Raw genomic sequence first — 15,704 nt, forward strand, 5'->3', positions numbered from 1 at the left:
ACTAGATTTACAGACTTTTCTCAATTGACACTGTTCACTTAACGTCACAGTTTGAGTTTTTTTTCACAACTTAAGGAGGGGTAGTGGTATAGCGGTAATGCCACAGAAGTAGTGATTCAGAACCGCCGGCCAATGTTCTGGGGAAATAAAAGGAAAAGACTGCAGATTCTGGAAATCTGAAATAACATCAGAAGACGCTGGAGAAACTCAACAGGTTTGGCAGTATCTGTGGAGACAGAAACAAAACTCGTACTCAGAGAGTTAACAATTCGGAAAAGGAATCCCATCAGACTCAAAACATTAACTCAGTTTCTATCTCCACAGATACTGCCAGGCCTACTGAGTTTCTCCAGTATTTTCTGTTTTTATTTTATTTGTAACGTGCTTAAAAATATAGATGTGAATCTCACCATGGCAGATGATAAAATTTGAATCTGATTAATAAATGTAAAATTAAAAGCTTGTCCAACTGCGACCAAAGGACCACCGTCGGCTGTCATAAAAATGTATCTGGTTCATAAATGCACTTTACAGAAAATAAACTGCCATCCTTGCCACCTCCAGCTAGATGTGACTTCAGGCCCATTGCATTGTGTTTGGCTCTTAACTGACCCTTTTTTCCCTGGAGCATCAGAGGTTGAGGGTGGCCTTAGAGGGGTTTACAATATCACAGGAGGCAGAGACAAGGAGAATAGCCAAGGTCTTTTTCCCCAGGGTTGGGGAGAATGAGTGTTAGCCAGAATGCAGAGAGAGGGGGAGAGAGGCAGGCAGACAAGATGCTGACATTGCTGCCTGGGAAATGATGACCAGGGGCTGCATTCAGAAAGATGGAGATGGGGTGCCACTCACCGATATTGCTAACAGGAAATACCAGATGTGAAAAAATGCTGATTTAAAGAAAGAAGCAGCTTGTGACCTGAGGATAACCCAGACCTAGGCGCTGCCCTGAGCCAATCAGAATTGCGTGGTGCCTAAAAAAAAATGGTCACGTAAAAGCCTTACTTAGATGAGGGATGATGAGGTAATGCTACCTAAGTCTCTGGTCCAGGGCCAATAAGGTAAACATATGTGATAACCTTAGCCAACAAGAAAAAGACAAAGCAACATGAGGAAGATAAGGAAAAAGGTTAAAAGAAGTCCCTCGCGGTATGTAGCAGGCAAAACTCCAGAGATTAACTTTCACAGAAGCAGAACCATTAATAGGGGCGTGGTGATCCTGGCATCGAGTGCGGTATCTGGCCAATGTCAGTGCTCGGCAGCCACAGCAGCGATTCTGTACAGGTATTTATATTCTGTGACCTTTCTGGAAGTGTTAGTAGCTTTTTGTGGGTGTACAAATAGGTTCTAACTCTTTCAGGAAAACGTATGAATTACTCATGTGTTGTCTAATGTGTAGGCCACACATGTACCTTTTCATAAAATGCAAATAAAAGCGATGAGTGAGTTACAGAAAAAGCGACTCCTCTCTGTACGAGCCAATAACTGGAGCCAATGTTGCTGGGCTTCAACACGAGACTGCACAGATTTAAGGTGAGAGGATAGAGGGTGGCATGTGCATGGAATGAGTTGCCAGAATAAGTGCTAGAGGTGAGTACAATTTCTATAATTGAAAGACATTTCGACAGGGACCTGAATTGGAAAGGTTTAGCGGGATATGGGACACTTGCAGGCAAATGGGATTAGTCCAGTTTAGAATGTCGGGTCAGCATGGACAGGTTGGAACAAATGGTCTGTTTCCATGTTGTATGACTCTATGACCCCTGACGGAGCCTACAGAGCTAATTGGTTCAACAGCAGTTAAGAATTGGAAATAAATGCCATCCCTACCAACCAGGTCAGTAACTCATGGAAGAAAAGGCAACTCTGATGCTAATACTGCTACCGAAAATTGGCTCATCACTATCAAAACTATTAATGCCACTCTTCTGTTTGCTTTCTCTTGCCAATTGCTTTCTCAAATCCCTGTTAGATAATAAAAGTAAGTATAGCATTTTGAAGAAAGGTGTTTAAGTTCAATGCAGTTTATTTTTTTTTAAAAGGAGTGTGAAGTTGTTCCCTTTGGTAGGAAGAATGCATAAGACAATAAAAATAAAGGGTTCAATTGTAAAGGGGTTGCAGGAGCAGAGGAACATGGGTATTTGAGTACACACTGTAGGGAATCTAATCTAATCATTAGTCATTAGTCATTGAAACTAGCAAGTCAGGTTGAGATGGTATTGCATAAAGCAACCTGGGCATCAGTAGGAGTACTGAGTACAAAAACAAGGAAATTAAGGTTAACCTACATAAAACTCTGGTGCAACATCAACTAAAGTACTGCATCCAGTTCTGAGCAACACATGGATCCAAAAAAAAATCACAAGAATTCTTCCAGGGATGAGGAACTTCAGTTACATTGAAAAATTGAAGACCTTTGGGCTATTTGCCTTGGAAATTAAAAAAAAATTCAGCACTGGCTTTCAAATTCTTCAGGTGTCTGGAAAGGTTAGGTTTGGAGAAACTGTACATATTGATGGAAGGATTGAAACCCAGAGGACACAGATTTATGGTGATTAGCAAATAAAGCAATGTATGTTTTTTTTCATGCTAGTGGTTACAAACTGGAATGCAAGGTCTGACAGTTTCACAGGCAGGTTTAGCTGAAGCTTTCAAAGTGAATTGCATCATTATCCAAAAAGGCAAAATTTGATAGGCTACAGGGAAAAGGCAGCACGAGATGAATTGTCCTCTCAGAGGGTCAGCACAGATATATTAAGTCAAATAGCCTCCTTCTTATTTGTAACTATTCTATGATTCTATTCAAAAAATCGATGGAAATAGATGGAGAAAATATTAGATTTGATTAAGGAGATACACTGCCAGGAATATTAGCATAATTAAAGTATGGGTGACATTTGGTCCCAGTAACACTGAATCATAAATATTGTTACATCACAAGTGAACACAGCTCAAATACAGATTTAGTGAGATGAATGAGCGGAGAGTTTTGTTATCACCATTGCAAATATTGCCAAATCCCCACTTAAGAACAGAAACTGGTTGAGAATTGCAACATTTGTGCACTGAGATTTTCCAACAGTTTGTAGCAATCGATTGTATCACAGTATGAATGGCTAATTGGAAGAGGATGTTCAAGGTCAATGTACACTGGTCCTGGACAACAGTATCCAGGGAAGCAACTGGAGTTCACAATATACAATGAGGCTTAGCTTTCCCTCAACACTTCTCTCCACGACCCTAATGCCTCTGCTTTGACAGGCAGCAATTCCTTCAGGGCATTCCTGGCTGGCACGGTGGCTCAGCGGTTAGCACTACTGCTTTACTGTGCCGGGGTCAAGGTTTGATTCTGGCCTTGGACAACTGATTGTGTGGACTCTGCACATTCTTCTCCTGTCCATGTGGGTTCCCCTTGGGTGTTCTGGTTTCCCTCCACTATCCGAAGATGTGCGGGTATGGCGGACAGGCCATGCTGAAGTTGCCTGTTTGTGTTCAGGGATGTCTAGGCTAGGTGGATTTGCCATGGATAGTGTGAAATTACTGGATATGGTAAGGGGGTTCCAGGTCTGCGTGGGATGCTCTTCAGAGGTTAGGTGTGGACCCATGGACCGAATAGCCTCCTTCTATGTCATAGGAGTTCTATGATCCTAATCAAACACCATTAGAACGTTAATTTATATCTTCCTACATTATAGGCACCCTAGTCATTGTAATTTTATGAGAACAACTTGTGGTCTAAATCTTCAGAATTTCCCTGTTTTGCTTCTGGTAGCCAGGAGCACAGCAATCCACTCATTAAATCTGGTAATCGAACTAAAAACTCCACATCCCGCAGAATGTCAGAAGCTGCGAGTGACTGTGGAAATGTATTAGCACAGTAATCCAATGGGGTTCAGAAGCATGTAATGTAATAATTTGGAAATGAGCAATGCAATGATGCCATCTGGATTGACAGAACTCAGGATTGGCACAACCCTGCACTCTGTGAGTAGTAGATTCAAGAACCTTCCTAAGCATTGTCCACTTTATCAAAATTGCAATATCTGCATTTTATTTGTACATTTGCTTTTCTAAAAAGGATATTTCAAACAACCTCTGCAACGAACATAGCTAAAGTTTTTCACTGCATGGTACTGAGCTCATCTAATTCCACGTTAATTAGGTGATCAGTGCAGAAATTTAAAGACTGCTTTTACAATTGGAAAAAGATAGTTAGTTGGATTTTTTTTTGTCAGGATATTAGACTGTGGTAAGTTTAAACCTGCTAAGGATAACAGCAGCAGAAGTTTTGCTGCTGCTCAAATATAGTTACAGTTTCATTCTCAGCACAAGATGATCTTTTAAACTTTACAACCCATACATGCATTCTGCTTAGTAAACCTACGGTCCACTGCTGGCATGGGCTTCAGAAGACAAAAATAATAACAAGTATTGAAATTACAAGAACTAACATGGCGTTACTGGTGACTGTAGCCGATACTTCAGCTGAAGATATAACTCCACACTTGGAACATTTGAGCGTCATACCGTAAAGGGGAACTGTCATCTGACTGCAATTAAAATTAAAAGACTGAAACAAAAATTGAACTTTAACACAAAAATCAGAGACAAATAATATTCATCCAGAAAATAAAACTTTGCAAGATTGTTCATTTTGTCAGTATTTAAAACATAAAACACACAAGTAAAGAAATCCACTTAAACTGACAAACAACGTCCCATATTTCCTTGAGAAGAAGCAAGGTTTCACGAGCAAAGTCAATCAGTTTTGGTGTAAAATAATCCCACATTAAATATTACATATTTCCGCTATGCGGGTTGAGATTTATTTCTTCCAGTTTGTAAAATAGTATATTAAGTAAATACATTTTGAGTAAATAACCACCTAATTATGTTAACGTTACTTTTAAATTTGTCAATTAAAAATCAGTATCTTTTTTATTTGCCTTGGCACAAATAATTTCTCATTAATTTTCATTAATAATTATTGGATTCCTTCAGAGACACCTTCAAACTTACGTGGCCTCACCAAAGCGGTTGAGCACCAATCTGTTACAAATTTCACTTCCAAATCTTTTTCATTACTTACACTCTTTATCTTGCCTGAAGGAATAAAACATTTAGAGTACTGTCTCCAGTTCTGGTCCATCCGTCCCCCCTCCACCCCACCGCAAGACCCGCATTATAGGGTGATATTATTAAGCTAGAGAGGGTTCCGGAGAGATTACAGGATGTTGCCTGGTATGGAGGGATGAGTTATAAAGAAAGGCTGGGTAGGCTGGGACTTTTTTTTCACTGCACCACTGGAGGTTGAGAGGACACCTTACAGAGGGGTACAGGTAGGGTTAATGATAGGTGTCTTCTCCCTAGGACAGCAGATTCCAAGACTAGGGGACATATTTTAAGGTGGGAAGAGAGAGATTTAAGAAAAATATGACGGGCCAAGCTTTTACACAGAAGCTATTTCACGTGTGGAATGAACTTCCTGAGGAAGTGGTGAACATAGGCACATTTACAACACTTTAGATAAGCACATGAATAGGAACATTTTGGAGGGAAATTGGCCAGGAGCAGGCAGGCGGGGCGAGTTTAGTTTGGGATGGAGCCAACAGTCAGTTCCTGCGCCAAATGACTCCATGACTCCTCGTAAAGTACAAATGTTATAGAAAAGAAAGCTGTCCCTATCTTTCCATTGTTTAATCGTCTCGATGTTATGTAATATGATAATGTATGTAAGTAGTCAAAAATTACACAGCATCCATTATTTTGATGGGAAAGCATCTGCAGGAGAAATGCTCATTATGCTTTCATGAGATGTTCAGAAGTTACTTAATGAGTAAGATAATCAGTTCAAGTTTGATTCTTTAATAATTGGTGAGAAAAGGTTGGATAAATGATGATGAATAAAGAAGAGTGTGCATGGTTTTGCTCAGGGCAAATTCTGTTCTACTGAGTTTCCTGAAGAACCGACCTTCAAAAGGCGTTTGAAGAATTACCAGAAGTAAGCTTGTGGGCATAACTGAAGCCCTGAGGATAAAACAGGCCAGCAACAGTCTACCTACAGCAAACAGTATGCTGCAGTTTAAGCGGGCAGATCCTCACCGTTCTGTACCGGGCAAGAGGGATGGGGAATAAATGCTGGCCCAGATCCCATGAATGTGTATTTTAAAAATGTGCAAAATTTAGCTAACACATAGAAAACAGAGTGTGGTGAATAGATGCTTATCCGATTGTAAGAATGTACACAGTAGAGTTCCCTGGGATTCGGTGCTAGGATACCAGTGGCTTTTGATATACATTAGTGACTAGGGGCATGATTTTATTTACTCCATCCATGGGTGTGAAGGCAGGAGGGGCATGCAAAATCCAGACAGTGGTCTTCCCAACTCCCATCCACCCCTGGTTTGAAATTATACACAGTTCTGGTAAGCAGCTGCACAACTTGCCTATTCTTCATCCTGTTGAGGACCTTAAATGGCCAACTAGTGATGACTTAATAACCTTCACCAATCAATACCCATATCTTACCAAACAGTGTCAAACTGCTGGGGGGCAGCCATTGGGATTGTGGTTGGTAAATTACCGTTATATTTTAAAAACACCAGCTGGAGATTTATGGGGTAGAGGATTAAAGAAAGCATGTCATTTAAATTAAATATATCTACAGAAGTGTCTGCACTTAATCAATTGCGTAAATGAATGTAACTTTCATAAGCTCTCCAAACATTAAAGAAGGGAAGAAGATGTAATACACAGAAATGAGGCACTGTCTAACTTAAATTTTAAAAGTCTATAAATTATGGGAAAATAAATGAGGCAGGCAGAATGTGGTTTAACTTGAAGAAATATCCTGAAATATAAGAATGGATATCTTTTCAAGTAAAGTCTTAAATTATCTTGGGAGCAGATGAATAACATTGCAGTTTGGAGTCCTGTGTTCAAATTCACTGCAAAGACAAGGCAGAGCTCTTTGACAGCTGCTGATGGTCTCCAATGAGAATGCTAAACTAATGCCAAGAAGTGACAGTTCTCAAGCCCTGCAATGCTGCTCGAATGATTTGACTTGATAGCACGGAGACTTTCAGTCCGTTCCCCTGGCATATGGAAGAAAGGAGGCAGAATATCTGCTTGCACTCGCTTGTGTAGTCCCAATGCAGCAAGCAGATGCTTCAGAATTTGACTGTGCACAATCTATACTGATGCATGAATATTATCATGGATGTATTTCATTATTTTTTGACAGATAAAATTATATCCAACTGTGCGAAAAAGAGAGAATACTTATTTAGTGAGCCAAATGTAGATTTTCAAAATCTATTGCAATTATCATTGCAGGAATTAATCGCATGAGATAGAGTTTCTGAAGGGAATGACATTTCAGATTTTTAATCTTGAATTCAACATAGGTTCTGATTACTTTGAATCAAGAAATCTCACTCGAAGATTTCAGGGCTCAGAGGGGTAAATAAGTTAATGCTACAACCCGCTGATATATTGGAGAATAAACAAGTTAATATATAACCTGCAGATGCTGCAGATTTAAATGTCTGTCTCTCGTGAATATTCTAAGTGCTCACGGGTGAGGCAAGGGTATTTTCAAAGAGAGGGAGCAAAAGACTGATAAACCTATGATACCCAACAAACAATCTGAGTGAAACAGCTACATTTATTGCACAGTCTCCCAGATAGGAAATTACAAGTCCATATTAGCCTTTCCATCCAGCAGGACTGGAAATAGTCAGGGCCACTAAACAGGAAGAAGATATCCCATTGCTAAAATGTTTCTGCCCCTTTTCACTGACCCTGGATCAATTAAGGACAGCTTGCACCATGTGAGTGGAACGGGGTCACAGAGAGGGAGCTTCTGGCATTGGGTAAGAAGTTGGGGTTCAGGATAGGAACGTGGCTTCTGCAGGGCCTTTCCTTTCTAATACACAGTCTCTTTATGTGGTGACCGAAGGGCCTTGAATACCCTCCATGCACAAAGATTTCTCTATGGAATTAAATCACAGTGAGGTTGAGAAATGGCAGGACTCTCTGCCCACCTCAGCGTCCTGCTTGGTAAGCAGAAGGTGATAATGGGAACTGCAGATGCTGTAGAGAGGATCTGATGAAAAGTCTAGGCCCGAAACGTCAGCTTTTGTGCTCCTGAGATGCTGCTTGGCCTGCTGTGTTTATCCAGCTCCACACTTTGTTATCTTGGTAAGCAGAAGGAACTGCTTAGTCTGCCCGGACTTTTCTCCATCTTCCAAAAACCTAACATTCCCAGCCTCTGCACTGATGGAAAACTTGAGACAAAGTGTCCTTGAACTTGCATTTAATGGCCCATAATGAGTCTTAACCTGCATAGCCTACCAATATTTTCAATTCTTTTTCCCCATGCCAGACAAAGTCTACAAATTTCAAATTAACATTCAAATTTAGAAATTAAGTCAAAAGATTTTACTTGAATCAGCACAACAGAGTAACAACAATTGGGATGTGAGGTGATGTCTGGGATCTCACCTCACATATCCAAGCATTTTCCTGAGAACATGTGTTTTCAGGTTCACAGGTCAAAAGCAGTGGATCCCACCTCACACCTTCTTTGTTCTGAGATTTGTGGGCCTTCTCTGCTCCAATGCTGAGCACAAACGTTCCCCCTTCTTAAAAAGAACATGTTTTGCTCATGTTTCTGAATGCAAAAACATTTACAAAGACAGTCAGTTTGACTGACCTGAGTTAAATTTTCAGTACAAACAGGCTGCTCAACCTAACAGCTTAAGAAAATCCCTTTTACAGTCTCCTCTAAATTGTATTCACAATGGTCATTACACTACTTCCTGGCACTCGTTGCATGACAGAAGAGTTAAGGGTCCCTCTAAATATCAGACAGCAAGGAGTCACAGAAGACATTGAAGAAGACAGCCAAGAAATGTGAAGGACTCAACTTGGCAGAGGTCCAGCTAGCTTGTGCTATAGATTTTACAGCTCATTTCCTGCTCCCACTTCACAGTCTCCATCACCAGTCTCTTCACTAAACCGTATAAACCTTTATTTGCATTTTCATTTTACTCTTTCCAGGAACAAACAACATTTTACTGATAAATCTTTTCACAGCTGCTCTCCATTTTGTTTCCATCTACTGTGAGAAAGTATGTCGCTAAGCAACAGAGCATGTCGACTGTTGCCATGGAGTAAGTCAGCCCTTTCACCGTAAAGGGCCTGGCATTCAAATGCAAGGCCTGGGTATTTGAAGTCCACAACTCTCACCACAAATAGCATTCAAATTTTTGAAAGAACTAATTTTGTTTTCAACAGCTAGAATGAATGAACATTAATAGCTTATGCTTACTTGATACCGTCCTTCTATCACCATGGAGATCATGTGAAGAGATTAGGAGGCAATGCACATGGTGCATTGTCTCATCCGTGAGTAAATCACTATGCAGACATGTCACTACTGTGAAGCAAACTACCTCCTAAACAGAAGTGTCTTTTTGAAATAATAAAAAAATTTACAATGTGTTTTTGCTAATATTTAAATTTGCTAATATTACTTTGATGTAAAATTCTAGCTTTACATTGTATACAACAATAAAAATACATTTGTCAAAAGATGACTATTTGGATATGCTGATTGTTCAGTTGGAATATACTTCAGTTAGCCTGGAACTGAGTAAGAGAAATGAGGTATGGAACTGGACTGTGTTGAATTCATTAGTCTTCACAATTGGCATTGGTGACTGACAGAATTTGTAGCAGCCTCCAAAATTTAAAGAGCAGCCGTGGACTTTATCTTGATTGCTATCCAGCTCCCTATTAGAATCTGCCTAACGAATTGTCAGGAAAGTTCAGAATCAGTCTTGTCTATAATGCTTCACATAATGGAATATTTTGGCAATGAATGTTCTAAAGACTAAAATGTGAGGTGAGGCATTGAAAGCCAATGCTTATGGAACAGTACATCAGCATACATTATAGAATCCAGGAAGACAGTAAAGAAAACTGTAAAACAGATTGACCTAACACTTTATTGATATGTTCCTAAGCTTCAATATTTAAGTACATATAACAGGAAAGTCTCACTATACACTAAGAAGGTAGTCTCAATTTTGATTTTTAAAGGGAAGGACATTTACAGCTTAATTTTAATTTCTGTCCAGTAATCTGTGGAATGACAAGAGTACAGGTCAAAGGAATTTATGCCTCATATTAGCCGAACAAGGCGATTATTGTCAGTGAAAAAAAAGGATGCGTTTGCTTTTAAATTCAAATATCCCTTTCAAATATGCCAGAGAACTGTTCCCCAGCTTTGTAGAAAATTACACTGTGGCAAACGCATGGTGACTAGGCATGACATCAGTTTGAACGTTATACTACGTCAATGGATTGCTGAAGGTTAACTATGACGATCATTAATATTTTAACACTTCAAGGCTACTATTAGCAAGCTTATTTAAGGTTAAGTAATATTTTATTCAGGAATAAGTGACAATATTGCTTGTTTCTAATCAAGGAAATATAGTGAGTATCTTTCAAAGATAATAAAATGCTAGATGATGTATTTATAATCATACCCTGCCCGTTCCTTCAGTTTCTTATCTGTTATTCCATCTTTGGATACAAGTTTGTTAAATACCAGAATGCCAATAACCATGTTCACCTGTTGAAATAAAAATGTATAAACATAAAATATAGTTTTATGGTCAACCAGCAGAGCTCCAAAATGCAACTCTTATTTTCATTACTGTACTACTGAGACTGCAAACAATGGTAATGAAATGAGATTGGAAACTTGATACCAAAACAACAACGGCTGCGGGTCCCACAAAAGCGTAGAGAAGACCACCTTCCAAGCTGAGCCAGCAACTGCAAGGAAACAATACAAATGCACAGGGTTAGATGAAGGTGCCAAAGGATGTCAATTGCTATGCATCTGTTTTATGCGAAACAGTCTAGTCTTTCATTAGAATCCCCACAAACATTTAAACTGTAAAACAGACATCTTTAAACAGAATTACATTTTTAAATCACATTCATCTGAGTGTCACATGATATGCACTGTTGAGTTTTCCAAAGGACTTACATCAATGGCAAATTAAGTATCACATTCTGAGCCCAAATTTCCAACTTCTAGTTATTGTCCCATGCCTAATTTTGACCTCAGCAAATTATAACAACCCTTTTTTATATGGTGATAAAAGACAGTCACATTTTGAAAGTATAATTCAAAGTTAGTCAACAGCTAATGCTGTACAGAGTGACTATAAATAGGTCAACTTAGAAAACTAGCAAAAGCAAACTAACAGATTGATGTAAGGGTAACACAACTTTGACCTGCTACAAGTCAAGAACTAATCCCAAAAGAAATCTCTGTAATAACTCAGGAATATATCATTGAAATAAAAATAACTTCTGTCAAATCTTTTCATCTTGTACTAAATAGGTCAAATCACAATAAATAGCAATGTAATGGAAAATAACATTATCACTGATTGGTTAGCAAGTTGACCAATGGAGAATGCACCAGTGAGATGGTGACTGACAGTGAAGTGTCAAACTTTGTTTAAATTTGAAATCCAGTAAGCTAACTCTAGTTAGTCAAGGCATTGCCCTGGGATAAGAAAATTTAAAATGGCTTTCATCTATTTTGCTGATTTGCAACAGATACAGCATGTGTATTTGTCTGTTCTTTCTGTCTCTGTCAAAAAGGGCATTTTGTGTTCAGTGTATGTGCATACAATGTGTATTCAGTATGTATTCACCTATATTCCAATATATGCAGATATAAAAACACTGTCACCCAGACTGACAATCCTAAATTGGGTATCTTCTTCACACACACAGAATTGTTTAGGAAATGTCCAACATGAGCACATTCAGTACCTTGCTTGTTGCAACAGCCTAAGGAAAACCTTTTTGTCCCTATTCCAGGCTTTTTAATGGGAACAGTATTGAGGAAACACTCCTTTATGTTTACTTTCAGTTCAAGGAATTGGAGAACGTTTTTCTCCTTGCTGTCCTTGTCCAGGGAGCGTTTGATGGGGACAGTGTTGAGGGACCCTTACTTACAGTTTACTTTTAGTTCAATGAATAGAGTTAGCTCCATTCTAAATTTAACCCCATGCTGTCCCTGTCCTGGGATGGAGACAGTGTCAAGAGAATTTCAATTTCTGTTTATGAGTCGTTTAACAGAGTACACTGCTTGAGGTGATCCATCAGCCTTCTGGACAGACAGTCTACACAACAATAATGTAATTCATATGCCAGTATATTTACTTGTGTGATAATCAGAACATCTTTTTGAATTATGCTGTTAGTGATGAGTACCATTCCTGCTGTGGCTCCACAGTAGCAGCAAGACACAGCTATTTCACCTGTTGCTTACACTTTTCAGATACGACAGATTGGATACTTTTCAAGACCATAAGTGACTACCTTAGGCCCATTCATGAATTTGCATCATTATCAGCAAGAAACGATTGGGGTTAACCTACGGATGGTTTTAATGCATTTTCTTTCAACGTCTGCCTCGCATGGTGTACCAATAGCCTCAGGCCCTATTTACAAGGTAGTCAATGAGGCCATTCTTATATCACATAGAACAGTAGGCAAACTAATGTGTTTATTGACCAGTTAAGGTAGGCATCTGGTAGACAGGAATGGAGAATCTCCTGGCCAATTTCCCATGGAGGGTATCAAGGAAAGAAAGCTCATTTGACCGATCCATTATCATGGTGAATTTGAGCAAAAGATGGGATCACATAAATAGCATGGACACATTCTGTTTCCAGTTTCAATTCAACAAAAGAGGCAATAGCTATTCTCTACTTCATTTCTCATGGCAATACCTTTACCAATTGAAGTGAGCCTGTCTGCTTTTAAGATCGAAACAAGGTTCAGCAGATAATTGTTAGTCATTATTTAAGAGTCACATTTTCCCTGCCAATACCTCTACCAATCAAATTCCACTTGCCAACTAATCAACATTCTCCTCTCCAATGGTATACATAAATGCTGATTTTGCCTTATATCAGTACTTATTATAAACTGTCCTGATAAGTAGAAGATGAAAAACTCCAACAAAGATGCACCCTCTTACAGCAATATTTAAATTCTATCATTTCAAACAACGACTTAAAAACAAGTTGTTAAATGGGAACATAACATATGCACATTAAATATCTTATCATTGGTGCCAAAGGCAAAAATGCACATTTGCAGAATCGGTAACTTAAAGTAACAAACTAGAAGGATATCAAATTTTAACAGAATGAGAATGGAATTGGGGAAAATAAACTGGAAAAAATTACTGACAACAAAATGGAACAACATGGAAACATTTCGAATGCTGCAAGAGTCAAGGAGAAATATATCATACGTAAAAAAATGAAACAATGGATGAACTAAAAGAAATACTCTCCAAAGAACAATATGACAAAAAAGATATGGAAAATGGCTCAGAAACAAGTTGAAAGAGAAACTACAAAATTAAATGATTATGGACTCACACCATATATAAGTTCAAATAAGAACACATCAGATATATTCATGGGTAATGTCACAAATATTGCATAACTGCTTTGCCTCAGTACTTCTCAAATTGAACTTAATGTTAAAAGCAGAGATTCAAAAGCATATAAAAATGTTAACATAGGAGGTGGAGAGAAAATTGACCCACCAGTTAGACAGGATAAAACCCTTGATCTGTATCTCTATGCACATCAGAGTGAGGGAAGTGATAGCAGCCAGACATGTAAAAATAGCACTAGAAGCGAGAACAGTGCCAGATGACTCTTAGGCAACTGATGAGGTTCCTACTTAGAAAATGGGAGATGCAACAAGTTCAGGGAACTGATTTGGTGAATACTGCAGCAAGAAAATGGAAAGGAATCCTTAACTCAAGGTATCTTAAAATCTAATTCAAGCTCTGTTTCCCCATAATTCTCATGCAGTCCAACTTTCTTTCTTTTAACCTGTATAATGCTTCTGTCTCTTTTTTTGTTTTCTCCATTCATGATAAAATTTGCTTCTCTCAATGTCCTACTTTAATATTGAAATTTACTTGAGTCATGCCTTCTTGTTCACTCTCAATGAATCAGTATGCTGATGCTCCATTTACGCAGTGAATGTTTGCACTTCATTTTCTGTGTTAGAAAGATGAGCTTATTTTGTCAATCTTCATGTTTTCCACATCCACTATTTTCATCCATTTCCTTTTCTCCTAATACTATTTCCTTCCCTTCTGCTTCTCGAATTTCTACTTTTCCATTCCACAATCTCTCTACTTTCTGACTCAGCACTTCCACAGCCTTTCCCTTCTACACTTCTTTCCCTCTTTTCGTTCTCCTTCTCTCAATCCAATTTCCTCATCATTGTATGTTTTACTTTCTTTCGTTTTATAGCCTTCAGGTCTATTCCTATCCAACTCCAGTCTCTTGAGAGTTTTCTTACCCAAGTAGAGAAAGTTAGTCCAATCTATAACTGTAAACAAATGGACTGGAATAATTTATCCAAACTGCTACAGCCTTCCTCAAGTTCAAAGTGGGCAGATTTCTCAAAGGGCTGAAGATCTCTTCATGTTTCCCTTTAAAACCTTGTGATACCACTACAATGGCAGCTGACCAGCAACAGAAAACCCAAGTTTCACTCTGTAGATTCATACATGAAGAGTGAGGTTGAGTATGCAAAATATGGGAGGATTACCAGGACAAAACCAAGTATGAGGGTGAATAAGAATTTATTCAGGATAAAAGAAAATTGCTAAGACTGCAAGTACAGGAACAGGCTACACAATCTGTGGAAGCCTGCCTAATGTCATAATTCTAATTGGTAAATATTGCAACACTTGTGGACTCTGCACTTCAGAAAGCTAAGTCCAAATGTTCTCTTCTTCTCCAATAATTGGAGGGCTTACTACAATACCTATTAGCAGTGTGATTCATTTCCTAACAAAGATTAATGGGAAACAGTTTTAATTAATGATATTTGTTTATTAATTATGTACAGGTTGGTGAAGCAACTCTAACGCCAAGTGCGATAAAGAAACTCATTACTCAAACACAGAAGCAATTCTGTGAGAAGAATGATGAATGAAGCTCTATTTGTCGATGAGGCTCAGATGTTTAAACCAAAATTTAAAATAGCACTAAGCAATTAATTCACAACAAATCGACAACACGGTCTATTCTCTAATAAATATAAAGATAGGGAAGCTGTGATGGAAAATCTAATTTATCAGTATTTGTCCATTTTTTTACCCAACTGGGATCTTTCCAACAAACAGCAATCTGAAGTATGAAAATCATAACTGATATTTAACGTATACGCAAGGAAGCCCCTTAAGCGAGATTATACAGTCCAATAGTGTGCGCACAGGACTCATTTTAGTGAATAACTATAAATGCTGCATTTAAGATTAAGATTACTTATGTGAGTTTGTAGATGACTCAGCAGTCAGGGATACCATTATTTAAATGTTTTTCCCCCCTTTCATTTGCTGCTCTGGAGCTATTATTCCTCATTTTTCCAAAATTAGTGCTATATTGTGGCAGGACTGGAGTGGGAAGTTGAGCTTGTTGAGCTAAATTGGATCAAATGCTCCTTCACATAGTTGTGCAGCTTTCTTACACTCGCTGTTGATGACAGCATAAAAACGACTATTTTGGTAATGTACCATGGAGCTGGCACCAAATCTGACTGACAGAGGCATTTCCATGGAGAAT

At 38.6% G+C, this 15,704-nt stretch overlaps 1 protein-coding gene across 14 annotated transcripts in view; it reads right to left on the reverse strand.

Annotated features, from left to right (window-relative positions):
- adgrb1a (adhesion G protein-coupled receptor B1a) overlaps window positions 1-15,704 on the reverse strand; it is a 572,033-nt gene that overhangs the window by 79,805 nt on the left and 476,524 nt on the right. For 11 of the 14 annotated variants that reach the window (XM_048528814.2, XM_059646190.1, XM_059646188.1 and 8 more), the window contains 3 exons: window positions 10,782-10,848; window positions 10,557-10,642; window positions 4,449-4,547 (listed from right to left, as the gene is read on the reverse strand). In XM_048528814.2, coding sequence (XP_048384771.1) covers window positions 4,449-4,547; window positions 10,557-10,642; window positions 10,782-10,848 — 252 coding nt within the window. The remainder of the gene's footprint in view (window positions 1-4,448; window positions 4,548-10,556; window positions 10,643-10,781; window positions 10,849-15,704) is intronic. The other 3 variants (XM_048528824.2, XM_059646189.1, XM_059646186.1) reach the window with 1 other exon arrangement.

This window comes from Stegostoma tigrinum, chromosome 5 (genome assembly GCF_030684315.1).
Source record: "Stegostoma tigrinum isolate sSteTig4 chromosome 5, sSteTig4.hap1, whole genome shotgun sequence".
In the NCBI taxonomy this organism is placed as follows: Eukaryota; Metazoa; Chordata; class Chondrichthyes; order Orectolobiformes; family Stegostomatidae; genus Stegostoma; species Stegostoma tigrinum.